The sequence below is a fragment of the Oryzias latipes genome, chromosome 5, assembly GCF_053564925.1.
Source record: "Oryzias latipes strain Hd-rR chromosome 5, Olatipes_Hd-rR_3.1".
NCBI classification, from domain to species: domain Eukaryota; kingdom Metazoa; phylum Chordata; class Actinopteri; order Beloniformes; family Adrianichthyidae; genus Oryzias; species Oryzias latipes.
This window is the reverse complement of record NC_136241.1, coordinates 28,057,631-28,077,420: the sequence shown is the minus strand read 5'-3', so window position 1 is coordinate 28,077,420 and position 19,790 is coordinate 28,057,631. Positions and strand designations below refer to the sequence as shown.

General features: G+C 41.2%; 3 protein-coding genes across 7 annotated transcripts; 1 reads left to right on the top strand and 2 right to left on the bottom strand.

Moving 5' to 3' along the window:
- Positions 1-237: 237 nt before the first annotated feature.
- On the top strand, positions 238-3,226 carry rpp14 (ribonuclease P/MRP 14 subunit). Of its 4 annotated transcripts, XM_078948098.1 has the most exons (7): positions 289-368; positions 865-928; positions 1,055-1,166; positions 1,258-1,342; positions 2,054-2,130; positions 2,227-2,305; positions 2,454-3,226. In XM_078948098.1, exons 3-7 carry the CDS (start codon positions 1,084-1,086, stop codon positions 2,508-2,510), a joined length of 381 nt encoding a protein of 126 aa, XP_078804224.1. In that variant the 5' UTR covers positions 289-368; positions 865-928; positions 1,055-1,083; the 3' UTR covers positions 2,511-3,226. The 4 variants fall into 4 exon arrangements, with proteins under 4 accessions (XP_004069115.1, XP_078804224.1, XP_078804225.1 ...); XM_004069067.5 differs by lacking the exon at positions 865-928 and having other exon boundaries at positions 238-368; XM_078948099.1 differs by lacking the exons at positions 289-368; positions 865-928 and adding an exon at positions 941-987.
- A 143-nt stretch (positions 3,227-3,369) lies between these two features.
- On the bottom strand, positions 3,370-6,000 carry isy1 (ISY1 spliceosome associated protein). Its single transcript, XM_004069066.5, has 11 exons — positions 5,873-6,000; positions 5,637-5,659; positions 5,495-5,546; positions 5,346-5,411; positions 5,224-5,266; positions 5,042-5,154; positions 4,847-4,964; positions 4,648-4,770; positions 4,454-4,566; positions 4,242-4,331; positions 3,370-3,550 (listed from the first exon to the last, which is right to left on the bottom strand). The coding sequence occupies exons 1-11, from the start codon at positions 5,873-5,875 to the stop codon at positions 3,443-3,445; spliced, it is 852 nt and encodes a 283-aa protein (XP_004069114.1). The 5' UTR covers positions 5,876-6,000; the 3' UTR covers positions 3,370-3,442.
- A 1,402-nt stretch (positions 6,001-7,402) lies between these two features.
- Positions 7,403-18,847, bottom strand: cfap57 (cilia and flagella associated protein 57). Of its 2 annotated transcripts, none has more exons than XM_011475625.4 (21): positions 18,551-18,847; positions 17,246-17,559; positions 16,917-17,176; positions 16,670-16,844; positions 16,439-16,591; positions 15,205-15,344; positions 14,935-15,100; positions 14,746-14,859; positions 14,458-14,670; positions 13,760-13,933; positions 13,526-13,687; positions 12,119-12,274; positions 11,429-11,522; positions 11,154-11,344; positions 10,905-11,078; positions 10,616-10,774; positions 9,978-10,121; positions 9,110-9,226; positions 8,776-8,910; positions 8,472-8,636; positions 7,403-7,799 (listed from the first exon to the last, which is right to left on the bottom strand). In XM_011475625.4, the coding sequence occupies exons 1-21, from the start codon at positions 18,705-18,707 to the stop codon at positions 7,554-7,556; spliced, it is 3,609 nt and encodes a 1,202-aa protein (XP_011473927.1). In that variant the 5' UTR covers positions 18,708-18,847; the 3' UTR covers positions 7,403-7,553. The 2 variants fall into 2 exon arrangements, with proteins under 2 accessions (XP_011473927.1, XP_078804221.1); XM_078948095.1 differs by having other exon boundaries at positions 15,205-15,338; positions 18,551-18,843.
- Between the last annotated feature and the right edge of the window lie 943 nt (positions 18,848-19,790).

The window sequence follows — 19,790 nt, the reverse complement described above, 5'->3', positions numbered from 1 at the left end:
TTTATTTGTATACCTGCATTACATTTTTTTACAGAAACGACTTGAAATGATCAGTTTTATTTGTTTTAATAACACTCTTTCTTGTAAAAATCTAAAGTATTGTTCTTTAACGCTGGTAACCCAATAACCTATATAGTTTTTATTTATTTTGTTTTTATTTGTTCAACTTTTCTTGTTTTATTCGTCTGTTATATTTACCTGGATGTTTTTAGTCCTTTTGTTTTGTATCCTGTAGTAGTGAAATAAAGTTTTAGGAAGAAAAAAATCATTTCCGCTGGAGTTGCGCACGCGCATTGCTGAGGTTTTCATGGCGGCGCCCGTCGAAGGAAAACATGCAACTGTGACTTCAAACTGGTAAAACTGTGGTGGTGAGTGCAACGTATTATATTAAGTATACACATATTGAAATCCGGGCAGTTATTGTCCGTATCTTGGGAGAATTAACATCTTACAACGTAGGTGCTAACTTTAATTTGAGTTGGCTAGTAAATATTTCGCTTTCCTGGTGGTTGGTGGTTCGACCTTGGCTTTTTTGTTTTTCAATTTTCGTTTTGATTTAACACTTAAATCTTTTGTTTTTTTGTGGAACAATTCTGAACAATAAAAGATTTGGATATTTAAACGTTTGCAAAAATCCAGATAGGAAGCTGAACAACAAACAAAAACTAGCTTAAACGGCGAAATTGTAAAACATCAATAAAAAATAAAACACACCAAGAGAGAGAAGTTAAAGGAAAATACTACAAATGTACCACAATTTACAAAATTTTAAGATTTAATTTTGTGCTCTATCATTTCTGACACCATTTGGAAAGATTTTCTGTGTCAGGGTTGTTTACCTCCAGGCCTCCTGCTGATTATCAGGTTGAGGTGTTTTTCCAACAAGAAGAAGCTGAAAGAGCAGAAACACAAGCGTGACATCGACCGCGTGAGGACTGCAGTCTGAGACCTGTGTTGCAAATCATTCAGAAGGACACACGCACATCAGTAATCTCTGCTTAAAACAGCATGTTGGTTCTTCGGGAAACAGATTTTTGTGGTTTATTTGTTTCAGTTTGACGGAGTCACTGATGTTTCACTAAAATGAAAGCTATCAACAAAGAGGAGACTTTTCACCGTGTCGTGTTGAAGAACGCTTCACCGCACCACTACATGAAAGTCCACCTGTGAGTCTCTGTTCAAGATTAATGTTCTGTCTTTAGTGTCTGCCCAGCTCTTAGAAGGGAACTTCATCTGTATGTTACCACTTGTGTTTAGTGAACTGGAGGATAACTCAAACAGATTGAGTGCAGTAGAGCTGAAACACTTCATCATCGCAGGCCTGAAGAATCTTCATGGAGAGGTGAGATTGTGCACTGAAAAAGAAGAACTCAATTCAAAAATAAGAGCTGTCAGCGCAATGAAGCGCTGAATACCATTATGAATGCATTTCCATTGAAGACCCCTTTAGATGAAAATGGTCTTTTAAACATGTTCTTGGGGCATTTTTCTGATGATGGAGGACATATAATAAGAACATTAATCTAAAAATCGCATTTCAAAGTATGTGTTCAAATAGTTGGGAATCAGAAGCAGACGAAATAAAATGCAGTTTAAAAAAAGGTTGTATTTTTACGTAGAAATTACAATTGGCAGGCCGCATGCCCCCTGCTCCACTCCATTCTGATGCATCCACACACAGTCGAATAGATCCGTGTATGTCTTTGTTTTCCTCGTCCGAGCTGGTATTTGGCTCAAAACTGTACGTCTGGAAAGCTCCAATATTGCTCTCCATTTTTGTTGCACCTTTAATGTTAGGCTGGGGTTGTGAGAGGCTGTAAGCTAGTGGGAGAGTGTTTAAACAGAAGGATGATGGTAGGTTTACTCCATGCCAACAGTCCCACCTGCAACTCTGAGAATTCTAACGAAGTTTTGCTGCTCTGCAGAAATTATGTCCTAGAAAGCAACACAGATTTTTTCACTTTGGCTGGAAAAATCAACGACTGCACTATCACAATGAAAAGTCAACTGGAAACGCTTTTATAATGCTGCTGTTTGCATAAATGTACCTCAGGTTGGAGCAGCGTTGAACTTTGATGTGTTGAAGTATGATGAAGGAAGTCTGACGGCTCTTCTGCGTGTTCACAGCAGGTCAGCCTAAAGGCATAATTGTCAGAATTTCTAATTCACATTTCAAAGTTTGTGAATGTTGTGTTAATTATGCTCTTTTCTCCCCCCCCCCCCCAGTGGTTTAGTGAAACTGTGGAGCTCCCTGACTCTGCTCGGCTCTTATCAGAACCAGAGCTGCGCCTTCAGGGTGCTGCAGGTCAGGAAACATGTTTTCTACATTTGGTGATTGTGAAATAAACCATTTTGTCAGTGGAGCGATCAAATTACTGTTGGTTTTAACTCAAAATGAGAAATCTGCTTACCTGCTATTCAGATGTAAATAAAACTCCCCACTTTGCTCTCAGGTGTCTCCGTTCCTGTTGGCGCTGACAGGAAACAGTCGTGAGCTGCAGCTCCACTGAAGCGGGAGCTGCTTCTGGTTTGAGTGCAGCCATGTGGAGAAACATCATCAAACTCGGTTTGTCTTCTGTCGCGGCGGCTCGTCCTCACAACCGGCTGCTCCACGTCGGACAGCGAGCTTCCCTCACCAAAACGTTCTCCTTTCGCCACGTCGAGCTATTCGCCGAGCTCACAGGCGACACCAACCCGCTGCATGTGGACCCAGCATACGCCAGCACCACCTCCTTTGAGACGCCCATTGTGCACGGCGTCCTCATCAACGGGCTGATCTCGGCCGTGCTCGGCACCAAGATGCCCGGCCCCGGCTGCGTCTTCCTGCACCAGGAGATCCGCTTCCTGGCACCACTTTACGTTGGAGAGGAGGTGCTGGCAGAAGCAGAGGTGTTCAAAATCAAGATGTCGTTCGCCTTCATCTCTGTGAGGTGCTCTGCTAAGGACAAAGTGGTGATGGAGGGGGAGGTCATGGTGATGATGCCTGTGGAGCAACAGCATCAGGGAAAGTGACTGGAGGACATCCAGATGCAGCAGATTTTGGTTTCAAGTTTGGTTTTAAATGAGGTCTAAAGACGCGTGTCAGTCGTCTAGCTGAATTTTTGTTTTTCTTCATTAGAAAAAGTTATTTTTCTAACTTTTCAAGTTTGATCACATTTTAGAATTTGTAATTACACCTCAGCATGCTCTTTGTCTTTTGGTGATTAAAGTTATTGTATAAAAATAACAGGTTAAGTGTTTGTATTGTTCAGGTTTAAAAGTCCCCGAAGTTTCTGCTGCTCAGAGTATCCATGCAGCAGAAATGATGGTTGGAAACAGGATTGTCTGTCAGGAGATGATGGGGTTCGATTGAAGACTCGCACAAACAAGTTTGTAAAAATAGCAAAGAAGAAGCTTTATTGAGAGCGGAGCAGCAAAGTGGGACACACAAGTAGAACAATGATCAGAGACCCAACAGGGCTCTGGCCTCCTGACTCTGAGCCTGAAGAGTCTCACTGGCGTAACGCTGCAGCAGCTCCATCTTTTTCCTCCTTACCAGAGCTTCCTCCACCTGGGGCAGAAACAAATGTTATGGATGTAGACCATCATATTCTTATGCAACAGCAATATAAAACCCCATTGGAAGTTCCTTACTCTGATGGAGTGAATGATTAAAAAAAAAGAAAAAAGTATGGTACTCTTAGTTATAATTCAATCTTTTGCTTCTCAATCAGCAGCCTTTCACTCTCACCCAATCGGCAAATCAGCCAATCAGATGAATGATAACCAAAAAAAGAGCTTGTGTTCTTCACCCAACACGAAGGAGATGACAAAATAGTGAATGATACCCGGAATACAGGAAGTGATTTATTTTATTACAACTACAAAAAAAATAAAGAGATTTTCTTAGGTTCAGGAAATTCTGATGTATCCACGTATCTCTTGTTCGAACTGTTTAACAGTTCGATTGATAGCGTGAGGTGTGGACTTCCAACACGCTCACTCCTAATTGGCGAGAGTGGTTGCCATAGAAACATTGATTCATACGGGCTCACTACTGGCTACTACAGTCTGCCTCCAACAAGATCCGTATCCTGAAAAAAATGGCGACTGACTTTTCACTGGAGCTGAAAGTAAGCCATTTTTATGGGTGACATCACACTCACTAGATCCAGTCATGCATAGTCAGTGGACCTGACTGGAAGCTACAGGGGCTCCACTCTTCATCGCTCCACAACAGAACCACACGCATGAAACCTCACCTCCTTTTGAGATGGGACTGGAACATGGGCAAAAAACGTGACTCCGCCCTCCTCTTCCTCCAGTTCATCCCGATTCTCATCATCATCGGGCTGTGAAGAGACAAATCAAGCACACCCTGAACAGAATGCTCAGATACAACACACCGCAGGTTTGACTGGGTGAGGTCAGCTGTACAGCAGCTGGTTGGATGAGTCAAGTAGATGAAGGTCACCTCTTGGTTTTGGACACTGTAAATGCTCTCTTCTTCCTCCTCTTGTGCCGGTTTCTCTCCAGGCAGATGGGTCTCCTTCTCCGCTTTCCACTTCTGAACTGCCTCCATCACAGCTGTACACAAACGCACACTGTGTCAGTCACCCCTCTACATGCTGGTCCACAAGTCCAGACCATCGTTTGCAGCAGATCTACCTTGTTTTTCGTACTGCACCTCCAGAGGAAGCAGCACGCCGTCGTCTTCATCCCTGTAGCCGTAGTACTCTGCATCCACGTCCTTCATCAGCTCTCCCCTCGTCTTCCTCTGCTCCGGAGCAGCTGTGGGTCACGTAACAGTCATGCAGCAACCATCATGACAGGTTCCTGGTAAACAGGAAGTAGCAAGGATACTTACGCTCCTTCTCGAACAGCTCTCTGACTCCAGGCAGGTCTCGGGCTGCTCCAAAGTATTTGTAGCCGCGGTTACCTGGAACCTCTTTGCCCTCGTGGTCCAGCATCCTCGGTCCAAAGCGCTGGAACACAAACACAATCAACGTTTCCATCTTCCTGGTTCGGACCGGAGCAGCCAGCCGCAGACGGGACTGGTTACCCTGTAGTCGGGCCCTCCAAGCTCTTTGATCCGATATTCCCAGTGGCCCTTCTCTCTCAGCAGTTTGTTGATCTCATCATTCAGATCCCGAATCTTGAACTCCCCAAGACCGGCTGGAACACAGTAAGTCTTAAGTACAGGCAAACGGATCAGAGACAACCTCAGCCTAGTTCTAAACTCACCGTTCTGGATTTGAGCCACTTTCTTGGAGATCTCACTGATTATCTGGAGCCATTAAGGAGAACACAGTCAGAACATCTGCTTGATTCTTCGACCAGAACCTGTCTGAGAACAACAATGGTACCTGGCGTCGCCATTTTTCTGCCTTTGGTAGTTCACTACATTCTGATGCCAGGAAAGGCCTCCGCTCCTGGAGGCAGACAGACAGACAGGCGGAGTAGAGTGAGACACTGACTGAGACATGAGCCACAGACAGAACCAGCAGAAACTAACCTTAACCTTCCCCTCCTCCAGCTGAGCCTGCCGGAAGCGGGCCAGCGCCGTCCTGAAAGACACAGCAAGGCCATCAGAACCACTGTGGCAACAGAACCCGTGAGTTAGAGGTTCTGAACTGCTTCCACGTAGCAATACTTACATGGCCTTCTCGGCGTTCCTCGCCTGAAACAGAGAAACATGATTAGAACCCACCAGAACCAGCGTCATCTCCGAACCACCGAAATCCAGGCTCAGTCCAATAGCAGTGGCCCGCGCGCACCACACATAGGCAGTTCGGCATTTTGAAACCGAATGTTCTGCTGATGGTTTTCTGCGCGGCTGCCGGACTGATCCTCTACCAAGTCGAAAAGCTGACAAAAGCGATCCAAATCTCACCATCTTTGTTGATTTCCCTGCTTCTCAAAACAACCTGCACGCGCCACACTAACAGGAAACGCATCATCTATAGTTCTGTGTTCCGGTTTAAAACAATTTCATTACTGCCACCTAGCGGAGGAAATATTTACTGCGTCAAAAATAACTAAACGTGTAGAGATGATTTGTGCAAAAACACGCCCAAATAGTCTTCAATGGCATTTTTGTTCATTTGAATCTAACTTTGGAATATTAAACATTTAAGATTTTATTACCTAATGCATAGGTCAATCTAAAAATTGTAATAAAATTATGCCTTGTAGCTACAAATAAAATTAAAATGCAAACATTACATTTTTTAATGAATTAAAACAATCAGCATTTATAAAGTATTTTTAAAAATTAAATACAATAATTTATCCACATTTTGTTACCTCAAATAACGTTTTTTTTTGTAATAACAAAATCATGCGAAAATGCTTTGAGGTGAAAAATTTTATGTTTGCACATTTTGTCATCCCAAATTATTTTTTACAGTTAAAAATTAGAGACTGACTGACTGACTGACTGACTGACTGACTGACTGACTGACTGACTGACTGACTGACTGACTGACTGACTGACTGACTCACTTACTCACTTACTCACTTACTCACTTACTCACTTACTTACTTACTTACTTACTTACTTACTTTAATAATCTCCCAAAGGAGAAATTCAGGTGTCCGGTAGCAAAACACACAACCACACACAACAAACAAGTAGTTCACAAAATAATATCAGTTCATCAATTGTACATAAGTCTTAAATACACTCAAATATTATTTGAAAAATGTTTTTTATAAAAAAAAAAAAAAGCAAAAGTAAAACAAGTTTCAATTAAATATTCTATTTCAATTTTATTTCCCTCTTTTTTATTTTGTATTAATTTTACAAACAAATTTAAGGCCCTTTTCAATATTTTTAATTCACACTTTTTATTAGCTTGACATGTAACTTGAAAAAATCTGTTTTCTTTTAGATTTATTTCTTCTAGATGGTATTTTTCTCAAAGTCTAACTAATTTGAATAAACACTTATTTTCTAATCAATTCAACTATGCTGTCTTGTTGACTGTTTTCTTTTACTGGAGACAGAGGACAATAGATCTTATTTCTAATGTGAAAAAATAGCGATATTTAAGGATCTAAAGGGGTGTTCTGGAGAGTATGTCATTAATTCTCAGCCTTTAATAAGTATGCGCTGTCTAATGCCCACGTGGTTGCATAGAGTACTGCAGATTTGAGTACAACTCTGTGCTGAATCCTCAGATTAATTTTTTTTCTTTTTTCAGGTCCTGCCATTCTTATTTTTGTACAGGCATAAGCTACCTGCCTGCTTTTTAAGGGCTTGTAGTAAAAGTTTCATGTGATAGTAAAAGGGTGTTGGGTTTAGGTAGGAGAAACATTTTGTTTTTTTGCCGTTTACACCTTTGTATAGTTTCTGATGAGGAATTAGAATTAGTTTATTCCAAAACAAACAAAAACTAAAGACAAACAAAAGAAATATCTATTTATTCATAAATATGTATATATTTTTTAATTGCAACTTATAACATTACAAAAACATGAGACAAAGTTGAGTCAAATTTGAACAACAAGATGCACTGCAACATTAAACATATCCTAATAAATTAGTTCCCAAATATTTACAACCTTCAGCTTCATTTGAGTGTGAGCTGACTTCTCTGCAAATCCAGTTTGGGAAGAACTGCAGTCGTGGATCCTGACTGCTGGGAACGCTTGGTCGACTTCTGCATGTCTGCTTCTGTTCGGCCGTGTTCTTGAGGTCTTGAGTTCTTGGACCACTTTAACCAGGCCAGTTCATTTCTGTAGTCCTTGACTTGAGTCCTTATCAAAAGCAGCTCCTTTCGCAGCTGGTTGTTTTCAGTTATCATGGCAGCCTTTTCCTGCAGAGATTAGACTCGATGAGAACTGAGAAACGTTTAACAAACTTTTCATGCAGTTCTTATATAACTGCATGTAAAACTTGCCTGTTATTTATTTTAGGAACTCAAACCTTGGGTTCTTGCAAACAGTGTAGATATTTTTTTAGAGAAAGCTTAAGAACCATCTCTTTAACTTTGTTTTTATTTTATTACTTAGTTTACTTACTTATTTTACTCACTTACTTTACGAATTTTTTTTACAAACTTCGCTTACTTTACATCTATTAGCGTTCACACCGATCACCTGTTTCCGTGCTCAGCTTGATATCCAATGTTAACTCCATTGGTTAAAGATGGGGGGGTTCTATTATTTTTATTTACCGTAATATACTTGTATATTATTTCTTCTGGTGTACAACACTATGCTACCAGGTATGAAAAGTGCTATATAATAAAAAGGTTGATTTGATACCAAGGATCTATCAGAGGTTTTGGGCTTAAATAACCTCCATGATGGTTTCCAGCAGCATTACTGAAGCTTCACATGAAACACAGTAAAAAAGCCGACCTGCTGTGGATGCATTATTTCAAATAGTTTTTTTGGAGCATTGCTGAAAAGCCCTTGTTATGTTTCTACATCAGAGATGTTAGTGTATCGCTCTCTGAGGCCGTGCATCATCATGTGTCCTTCACCTTCTTCATCCTCTCATAGACTTTGTTGTGTTCTGCATCAGAGTTGTCCAGCTTCATCTTCAGGCTGTCGACGGTCTTTTCCAACTGATCTCGCTGGACGGTGAGTGTCATCTGAACATCATCTTCATCCTCCTCCTCCTCAACATCCTCGCTGTCCCTCTCCACCTTGAACAAACATGTGTGTGTGTGTGTGTGTGTGATATACACCTTTAATAAAGAGATAAAGAGAACTCTGTCTTGGGAGCATAGACTGTTTCCAGTTGTAAAAGCAGCTCTTAGTCAACTCTTGTTGAAGAACACTCACACTTCCAGGCTCTGGGACGTGGTGCGCGTACAGGATCTTTATGCTCTCTTTCAGTTTTCTGGGCTCCTGGATGTAGCCAACGCAGGTGTGGAGGTCTGAGCGGATCCGCGTCAGACGCAGCTCTAAATTCTTCACCTAAACACAAGTAATAATGTCGAAAAAAGGGTCAAGTAGGTCAAGTTTCAGTGTGAGTCAAATCTCAGTCCATTCACCTTGTTTTATTTATTCATTGGATTCAAGACGTTTTTCTTCTTCTACGTAGATGGATGTTTATAATCAGAAATTACACAAGATTTGCGGTAAAAACCAAAACACACGTGTAAACTTCGCTCACTTTCTGCAGATTCTTGAAAATCTCTTTGTCTTTGGCCTTTAGTTTGAGCCTCAGGTCAGAGTTGGAGAGCTTCAGCTGACTGCTGCTCTTATCCATCTGCTGCAGGTCATCCTTCAGCTATTGACCAGGAGAATTAACTCATTATTGTTTGTCTATAACATCTGTGTTTTCATAATTATACATCTCAGTTACACACCTCCACTCCTCCATCTCCACGGTTTTATCAACATTTCCTTCTCTGTCCACAGTCAATTTGAGTGGACAAAAGAAGTAAATGAAAGTTTCTGCACACTCAATAACGTGTTTACTTCTGCAGGTATCGTGTTGTTACTACAATCAATAATGGAGGTCCATGCTTTGGATCGTGGAGTAAAAGCCCAAAGATCAACTGAAGAAAACAAGATTCCCTCAAGCAGACAAAGTCCATGGAGAGGAACCACAAACGTAAAGATCACAAGCTGCTCCTCATGAAGTTGGTTTTGGAACGTAGTAGACATTGGAAAGAGGATGAACTTTGATAAAGATCAGACTCAGATCCTCCTGCCCTTGAGTTTGTTCTTCTTATCCACATTTCTTTATGTTGCCCTTAAGGCACACACAAAAAATGAAGGTCTAAAGTTTAACTAGATTCTAACTTTCCATCACCCAGTCTTGACAATAAACTATTTGTTTCATCTACAATCAGGTCCAAGGTTTTAAAATTAAGTTTAAAGGTCTGTTAGATCCACCTATTCAACTGCCAATCAAAACACACAACCATGATTAAATTAACCATGGTATTTTGTGTAAAATCTGACCCTCAGCTCATCTGTCATTTCATTTTGGAGGAAGACAGACTGGTGGCTTCCTCACTGCTGCTCAAACTCACCGTCGTGATCATCTCCCTCTGCTCCTTGATCTCCTCTTTCTGTGTCTCGGTTTGCTTTCTAAACTCGTTTAACTGGAACTCATAGATGAACTTCAATTTCTCCAGTTGTTGGATCTTTCCCTTCAGGTCGGAGATTGTGATGTCCTGCACAAACACAATCATTTGTAACTCAAAGTTCTCGAGGTGAAACTACGCTGTTCTTATGCATACTCGAAAATGTTTCACTTCCTGGTGCAATGCATGCTCACATGCAACAGTGTCTTCGTGTTTCACAAGGTTAAAGGATCTTAATTATTTGTTCCTGGATGATGAAGGTCTGGTGTCTGTTGATCTAAAAGAACATGAGCAGTACAGCAGGACTGTGACCCAGGAAGAAATATTTAGTGTCTGTGACAGATTTACTGAAAGTTCAAGAGTTTTTGTCTTTTCATTTAGAAATGAGCATTCAGAATATAGTTTAAAAGGTTGTGCTTTAGATTCCTCAGTGAACGGCCTTGGTTGATCTTCCTGGAGCGGGAGGGGGGACTTTTATCACACACAGCTACTGATGCCTTTACATCTAAGCTCAGTGAAATATTCTAATTGTAAATGTTTAAGTTACACGGAAGTTGGAAAGCTTCTCATTCCATATGGTTTACCTTGTTCTCAATTGTCTGTTTGTGTCCAAAAATCTGCATGTTCAGCTCCTGTATGTCACCCTCCAGTGCCGTGATCAAGTCCCGCAGGCTCTGCCGCTCCTGCTGCAGCTTGTGCGTGTCAGCAGACTGATCCCTGACCTGTGCCTGCAGACATCTAATCTGATATAACAACCAGAGGAGAAATGATCAGACAGGACTTGAGGTGTGAGTACAGAAAATGTAAGGATGGATCCAAACTTCCAAATTCAGGATGCTTAAATTCAGAACATGAGATCTTCAGAAACGTTACCTCATGTTTCACGTCGTCAGTTTTCCCTTTCAGGTTTAAGTTGATCTCTTTCTCAGACTGAAGCTTCTTCTCATATTTGATTTGGACAGCATTAAGCTTTAACTCCTCATCCTCCTCCATCTGCTTTATGACCTCATTGAGAACACTGATCTTCAACTGAGCCTCTTGCTGAGACTAAAAGAAAGAACAAAAAAGAACATGAATGTTTTTTTTTTCTGTTGGATGCAAACGTCCACTCTTCTGTCTGACCTGAGCAAGAAGCTGTGTCTTCTCCTGCAGCTTTGCCTCATACATGTGTGTGGCCTCCTCAAGAGCCTGGACTTTGCTCTGCTCTGCAGACCTCAGCTGTTTTTTATGGTCCTCCTCCGTTTTCTTAAGTTTTTCCTGAAGATCCTGGAACTTCTCATGCTCCAAAATCAGCTTCTGGTTGAAGCTTCGCTCTATGAAAGATTGAAAATGAAAAAGAACTCCACTGCTATATGACGTCTTTTCAAAATAAATAACCCAGTTGTGTGTTTTCTCACCTAAATCCTTCAGCTGTTTTACATGTTTCTTGGCGAGTTCTGCAGAATTCTTCTCACTCTCACGCTTACATGTCTCTACCTCCACAGTCATGACCTGTGATTGCAGAAGAGGCAATTTACCCCTCAGAATATGACACAAACATGATCTAGAAGTTACTCCTGAGGAAAAACAGTTGATAAGTTGAAGAAATGTTACATCCCTTATCATATGAACAAAGCACGATTCCTTGAAAATTCACTTAAATTCATGAAAACCTTTTTATGTCTGAATCCAAATCTTTATAGAGCAAATAATATCCTCCCGAGAGGGGAAGGGTCCTTATTAAGATCTTGATTAACAAGCTATCATTTAGTTTAGTTTTAATCAAAGCTTGATATCTGTGCAGTCAGTACACAATACGTCTATTTATTTAAAGTTGAGCCGTCACCATCAGACTGAAGCCTTGAGGGCTGCCTTGATGGAGCGAGTCCAGAAGGTGGCATTGTGTGTTTCAAGTAAGAGTTCTGTACAGTCTCTTTTATGGGTCTCACCCTAAGTGTTTGTGGTATGCTGTTAATGCACAATTAGAACACAGCCACTAAGTAGAACTCTGATGCCCACAGAACATCTTCTATAGGAGAATCTGTGCTGTTGCTGCAGTAACACTGGACTGTTCATTGAGTAAGTCTACATGGGCGATGGAGAAAAACCTGCTGTGTTGTTTTCAGAGACTTGATTTCTTGTTGAAACTTTTCAGAAAGTTCCTTGATCTTTTCGTTGTAGTTCACGTCCTTCAGGCGGAGTCGGTACTCGTGCTCCATCTGAAGCTCCTCCAGACGCATCTTCAGCGCCATCATGCTCTGGTTCTGAAACAGATGATGAAGGACATCATAGAGGAAGTAGGTGCTGATGGTTATAATAAACTATGAACTGTTCTATTAAATATAGTTTGTCGATTTTTCCAACATCATGAATGAGAAACATTTTTGCAGATGCTTCAACCTCCTTTCACAACGGAGGGACTTATGGGGCACTTTGATGGAAACCAATTCTATTCAATTCAATTCAATTCAATTTTATTTTTATAGCCCAAATTCACAACAACAGTCGTCTCGATGGGCTTCGTTTCGGTAATTGAAAACCACAAATAAATCAATCACTTAAACTCAAAAATGGTGAGATATTTTAGTTTAGAACAAAAGTTTACACGTCTTTGCTGCAGAAGTAAACAGCGCCTTATGAAAACTGTTGATTGAACCAAAGTGCTTTCTAGAGACTTAATGGCTTAAAAACCTCTAAAATATATACACAGTATATCTTTAAATAGTCTGATGACAGAACAACAAAGAAAACATAAAATAAATTAGAACAAGGAATGTAACAATTCTGTTAAACATCATTTTAGACTTATGAGTCGGAAGTTTTGATTAAAAACAGACAGATCTGTGATCAAGTACAACTTGGTAGGCAGAGGATTCTAACCCTTTGGACCGGCTATAGGAAAAGTCCGCTTGGTCTGTTCAATGTAAAAGTTCAGAAAAAACACCAGGTACCTTATAATCTAAAATTAAAAGTTTATATTAACTCTTAAAAAACTGAAAGGCTGTGAAGGGATTGTGACACAAGAGTGTTGTTGTTTTGTCTGCATCCAAGCAAATGCATCTTCTGTACCGATTGTACCGAAGATCCATATTCCAAACCTGCTTAAACCCCTTGTGGGGTCAGGGGTTGCTGGAGCCTATACCGGCTATTTCTGGTCAAAAGCGAGGTACACCCTGCCTAGACAGGTCGCCAGTCCGATACAGACTCTTTGTTATGTTCATCTATACTTATTCACAATGTTAATGGGGATCATGTGTGAATTTTTGTTTTAAATATAACAAAAAAATTACAGAGAAAAATTGCAGTGATATGTACAAACCCTCATCATCATGTTTGTGAAATAAACTAAAGATCAGCTCGGTTCAAATGAATGCAGTTTGATTCCTTGTAACTTAAGGAGAACCCAAGTATAATGGATTCTTTATAGGACTTTCAAAATGACTAGCATCACAATTCAAATGATAAAAAAAAATGTTTTTTTGTTTTTCACATTTTGTGGGTGTTTCTCATAATACCTTCTCCTCTAACTCTAACTTGGTGACCAGGATCTCCTCAGCGTGAACAACCTGCCTGTTGCTTTTCAGACCGCGACCGTCTTTATCAATAATCTTGGAGACCAGCAGACAGTTGTCCTCGGCCACGCTCAGCAGGAACTGGTCGTCATACGTAATCACCATCTGAGTAAAGTCATGGACAAATGAGACGGCTGTTCTGACTGAGGCTTCATCGGGCTCAGCGTTTCCACTCACCTTGGTGATGGCACCAGAATGAGCCCGCTGCTGGAACCAGTCCCTCTGGCTGGGTAGCGGGTACTTGATGGCTCTGATGGCTCCACTGGAGGTCCCAGTGAAGACGACTCTGCCAGAGTGAGACACTGCAATAGCAGTGTGAGCATCTTGATCAGCTGGAACCACCCTCAGAACCTGCAGACCAAGCAGAAAAGGCTCCTGCAACAAAACTTTTAATCATCGAAACTCCTTGACGCTTAAATTTATTTCCAACGATGAAAAAAAAACAAAAAAACTATGTTTTTGCTTTCATCAAGATGCTAATTTAAGATAAATTTGGATCAGAAGTGGTTTGATGTATATTTGCATCAATTGGTGTCAAGACTTACACATAGTCATGAGCCTAAAAAGCAGATAAAGATACCAGCAATTTCAGCATTCAATCATTTTGTCTTATTAAAGAAAACTTTAAATGCTGCAAACAAGAGCAGTTTTTTTACAAACTGCTAAGCCATCATCTAAAAATCCTACGTCTTACAGCCCTCAGATCTTCAGATGCTTTTCTAGTCATGCAGAGGTTTGAATTGGAGAAGACAACAATGCCAATAAATAGGAACATCTTAAAAGTCTTGTAACCGTCAGATCTCAACTAACATGAAAAAATCCTTTAAGAATCTTATGTTCCGACATGACCATTTGAGTGTGCTGAGCCCACTGACCTGACCATCCTGAACCTCCTTCAAGGTCAGGTCAGAGCCCACAGCCAAGGCACTTTTGTAGTCCAAGGAGAAGGCCACGCCTGTGAAGCTGCAGGATTCCAGGACACTCTCTGACTCCCGCTTCCCAGTCTGAGTGTTCCACTCATACACTGCTCCGTCCATCCCACAGGACACCAGGCGGCTGTCGTCCACACTCCACTCGATGCTGCGCACCTGACAGACATGATTAAACACATTCAAGCTGCTGCATGTCGAAAAACAATCAGCTCTGAGAACGCCTCTGCTCACCTTCCCACTGTGGCCTTTTAAATTTAAAACATTTTCACAGGAGATAAAGGAGTAGACATGGATCATGTTCCCACTGACCGCTGCAAACATGTGACCGCCGTGGCTGAAAGCACACTGCACACATGGACCAGAAGATGCACAGTGTTTCAGCAATCTGCAGCATGCATGTGCAGAACACACAGCACACACCTCTCTGCAGCTGCGAACTGTGAACTCCTGAAAGACACGGATGTCGTCAACAAGCAGGTTCATTAGCCGGAGTTTGTCTGAAAAGCCCACCAGGACGAAGAAGCCAGTGGGGTGCAATGCAACGCTGTGAGCCTCCTCCTGGAACTGCTTGTACAGATCTAACTCTCTGTAGAAAAGAGGGGAATTCTATCAGTATGAAGTCTTGGACTTGATAGCAAAGTTAATAAATGTATCACAAGAAGAAACTTGTGATACAGCTGAAACTTTTACTTTGTCTCGTAGTTCCAGATGTGGACTGAGCGGTCTAGAGAGCACGTGGCCACCAGGGGCTTCCGGAAGCAGATGGACAAACCGGTGATGGGGCTGGAATGGAAGGGCTGGCAGACAAAGTCAAAGTGCAGCTTCTGCTCCTAAAGACAAACACACGTTTGCATAAAGGGATTTTCAGGGATTAGCTGCAGATCAGTTTTCACAATGGTGACCCCTGACAGATAGCCGGGCATCTTGGCAACACCCACAGCTGTGGCTCTGACAGTGTTAGACCTGAGGTCAGACATATTCTCTTCCAGATCTCCTGTATCTCTGACATGATCTGACTGGCTGTGGGTTTTGGGGTTTTCCAGGCCTGCAGAGGGTGGTAGACAGGAGTGGATGTATTTTAAAGGGTCCACATGCTTGTCCTGCAGTTCCCTTGGAGCTTATGCGACCACCTGGGAGCTCATGAGAATGGAACATACGATTGTCGTGCGTGTGGTAAGTCTATTGTGAAGTATTTGTACTAATAATGTAAATTACAAACACTAATGACATATGGGTGATGCTGTCGCACGGTGCCCTAAGGTTGCACTCCAGTCATCGGTAAGGTGTATATGTGCCCGTAGAATGCCTGTAAGACGCCAAAACACAAACTACACCAACTACTCTCTGATTTTCTAATTTCTAACGGTCAGGCTGTGCACAAGGGGTGCAAAATGGACTTATCACCTGAACAGCACAAACGGGTCCCTTGCAGAGTGCACAGGGTTTGGCAGGAGTTGAAAATATGTACAAAACACCTGCGACTCCCTACTTCACCCTTACTTACCCATGAGTGTTGTAAAAAAATATCAATGAACATTTTTGCTCTACAGGTTCACTGAGCAGTTTACGGTCTTAACATCTTGTGCAGGTCACTTGTGTGCCCTGTACATTTTTCTCCCGCAAATGGCCCACATCTACCCGTAAAGGCAGTTGTGTGCATTAAAAAATATTTTCCGTCTGGCTGTTCTGAACGTCACCTTACATGTTTACTTGTGTCCCTGCTTCACACTTGATTCACAATAACCTGATTCAGCTCTTCACCCCCTATGAGGCTTCTCAGTGAGCCACAGTCCTTTGAATCTGTTTGCTTACATTATCTCCCATAAATCAGTGGTTCAAGTCTGGTTGGGATGTCAACAGAGACGAGCTTCGAAGCAGTTTTTTTAAGGAAAAGTGAAGCAATGAATCCCTGTCACAGCAGCACCTTGTTCATGTCTGCAGAAGAAACATTAACGCTGAACAGCTGTCCTCGAGTGGTGCTGATGGCCAGGGTCTCCTCTGCTGGGCTCATGCACATGCTCTGAATCTCCTGGCCATCTGCTAGAGTCAGCTGATCACCTTGTGGATCTGGGGGGATCTGGCAAAAACAGGTAGCCTGCATGAACGGAGAACATCCAGTGAAGCGGATGCTGTCATTTAAAGGCAGTGTGTTTACTTGAATCTCCCTGCTTCTCCTGTAACTATCCTGCTCCATCTTCTCAAACAAGCAGGCTGTGCCAGGACCTGTGCTGCACACAAAGCCCTTGGAGTAGGAGAAGACAGCCGTGATGGGACACGCAGAAAGGCTTTCAACTACTTCAGCTTCCTTGAGCCTCATCACTTTCACCTGCCTGAGCAACAAAGACATGAAATCAGGAAAAACTCGGGTCAGCGCTGGACTAAACTCTGAAGCTCTGAGTCACCGGTCAGCTTGGCTCTGCCCCTCTTTGGACATCATCCTGATCTCCTTGCGGATGTCCCCACTCTCGGACACCAGCAGCCTGCCGGTGTCTGTCCCAGCAATCAGCCGGTCTTCTGGCACCCATGCATGGCACAGGAAGTTGAAGTTCTCCACTCTTGCTGTGCTGGTCTGCTTTAAGACCCCCTCTGAGAGTCGAAGGAGCTTAAAGACGCCACTGCCACTCACACACAGCTGTGTGCTGTTGTGTGGGCTGAAGCTCACCTGAGGAGATGCAACAGCGTATTAAGAACTCTCGCATGTGGACACAGAAGGGGCTGAATAAGAACCCACCTGATTAACAGGATTACTGGACGTTGTGGTCTTCACAGATGCCAGAACTTTGTTTTTCTCCCAGAGCCAGAAGACCAGCATCCACTCCGGGGCCCCTGTTTGCCCAATCAGGTACTTGGAATCATGGGAGAAAGCTATGCACACAAACTCCTGAGCGTGGATGTCCCCGGCACTCAAAACCTTCTTCTTCCTCCCCTGCTCGTGCTGCAGGTCAAACACTGTAATGCAGGCGCTCTCCCCGCACTCTGACACGGCCAGGAAGCGGTGGCTGGCACTGACGGCTAGAGCTCGCACACTCCGACTCTTCTCAGAACCTGTGGAGATGAAAGGTCAAGAGGAAGGGAGACATAAATCCATTCTATTCTTACTGGGATGCTCACAGAGACCAATCGGCCGGCGTACACTAGAGCAAGAGTGACCCTAGGATACAAGTTAAACAGCTTAAAAAGCAGCATTCACTATGAAGAAGAAGGATAAAAGCTAAGATCAAGACAGCATGGAGGGAAAATACAGAAACTGGATGTTATGAAGAACTTTTCCAAGAGACCACTTGGAACCACTTAAAATTGGTATTTTTCTGACTCAGTGTCATAGTTGAAGAGATTTTTACAAAAAAACAGGAGGATAAACAAAATGTTCCCCATTAAACCAGGCACGGTGTACGACCAGGGAAGCAAATAAACAAATGGTACTCAATCAAAGCAAATATTTAGAACACTAACATTTAGCCTACATTTGGAATTAATCTTTAAATTTAACATTTTCATTCCAATTTTACATTTCATTTATGTTTGTTTTATTTTTTTAATCATTATTTAGATATCGCCTTTGAATTTGGATTAGAAATCCCATTTACAGTTATGGTCAGGTAAAATTGTTAAAGTTTAAAATTTAGATTGATATTTATGACAGAGAACTATGGGCAAAATATATTACAATATAGTTGTAAAATTATGAGAGAAAAGTCAATATTTTATGAGAATAAACTTATACAATTGTTAAAAAGGTCAACAATTTAAGAATACAATTGTTAATCAATGATTCAGAAATTTTACAAGAAAAACGTCAGGCTTTTTTTTTAATAAAGAAATGTTATTTATAGCTTTTAAACTGTTTCAAAAAATACCAAAAGAGGGAACGACTTTCCATTATAAAAAATTACGACTTTTTAAATTCTGTATTTAAAATAAAATTTTATTATCGTTGAATTTTGATGATTGATTGATTTGTCACAGATACTAAACAAATAAAATGTTCAGACATATTTATTTCTCTTAAATGCGGTGAAGTTTTTTAAAGCCATACCGGGAAAGAAGCGCTGGAATCTCTGGACGGTGTTCAGACACACGCAGCTACTTCCGGTGGCGTACACGAGCGTGTGCTCGTCGATGAAGTTCAGGTTGTTGCTCACACCTGTCCGCAGCCCCAAAATGAAGTGAGCCTGGGCCGAAATGGAGGACATGTTCAGCGGCTGTGGTATTTGCTTTGAAAACGAGTCTGAAAACGAGCGGAAAAGAAAAGGGCAAGAAACCAAAACACCACTGATCCTGAACGTGCGCGAAGAGAGTCTTGTTACCAAGGCAACCAAAAACTGCAAAGTTAGGCACGCCTCCTGTGGGCGCGGATAACATAAAAAAACATTTTAATGTATTTTAATATTTAAAAATAGTACACAGTAAATGTTCTGTAAAACATTTAGTTAAACTTTAACAATAAATAAAAAATTAACAATCAGACAAATAATTTGCTATTCCTTGAAAGGGGCGTGTCATACCTGAAGAATTTATTAGTTTGATGTTTATAGTTTTAAATCTTTTGTGGGATAAGAATTAGTGTTACATATATAACCTAGGATATATTTAATCATAATTCACTTTCAGAGGATGTAGAAACACTCTGAAGATTCAATCAGCTTCAATAGCTTCCCTTAGCAAAAAGTAGTCTAGTGCAACATCTATCCCCATCTATCCATGTATCTATCTATCCATCCATCTATCTATCCATCCATCTATATATGTATATAATTAACTTAGATGTTTCAATTTTGTTTCAAGAAGTGTTCCGTATAAAGGCCTAAACTTCCATGGTCTATCGACTTGCTTTTCTAACTCAAGTATATTTAACAAAATAAACTTCAAGTGAACTACTTGTTGCTAGGGGTTGGGGTATTGGCTGAACGTTTGTCTCATTCTGATTCTTTGTGGTCCCATATCTGGAGATCTATTTTTATTACCTTTGTAAAAACTGAAATTCAAACCACATATAATTTTGACATGATTAAATGACAGATTAAGTTATACCCAAGTTTCATCAACAGGCCCTGGTATAATTGAAGAAAACTGATGATATGGCCAAACTGCTGATCTGTACTTGGAAAAATGAAATACGGTTTAAAGAACATTCTAAATCTATAAAAATTGGATAATTTCCGCTAAAATAAAAAACACCAATTCAAGATTCTCCAACAGACTTATTCAGTAACACAGTTCCTTATAGAATAAAATCTGAATTTGAATTAAGTTGATTTTTTAAGTTATTTAAAAAC

Coding starts and splice junctions, on each gene's coding strand:
- cfap57 (XM_011475625.4), bottom strand. CDS start 18,707: ATGTCCTCCATTTCGGCCCAGGCTCACTTCATTTTGGGGCTGCGGACA. Junction 12,275..13,525: donor AGTTAGAGTTAGAGGAGAAG/GTATTATGAGAA, acceptor CATCTGTTTCAG/AACCAGAGCATGATGGCGCT. Junction 10,775..10,904: donor CTGACGACGTGAAACATGAG/GTAACGTTTCTG, acceptor TTGTTATATCAG/ATTAGATGTCTGCAGGCACA.
- isy1 (XM_004069066.5), bottom strand. Junction 5,155..5,223: donor AGTGGCTCAAATCCAGAACG/GTGAGTTTAGAA, acceptor ACTGTGTTCCAG/CCGGTCTTGGGGAGTTCAAG. Junction 4,567..4,647: donor GGTGCAGTACGAAAAACAAG/GTAGATCTGCTG, acceptor GTTTGTGTACAG/CTGTGATGGAGGCAGTTCAG.
- rpp14 (XM_078948097.1), top strand. CDS start 2,542: ATGTGGAGAAACATCATCAAACTCGGTTTGTCTTCTGTCGCGGCGGCT.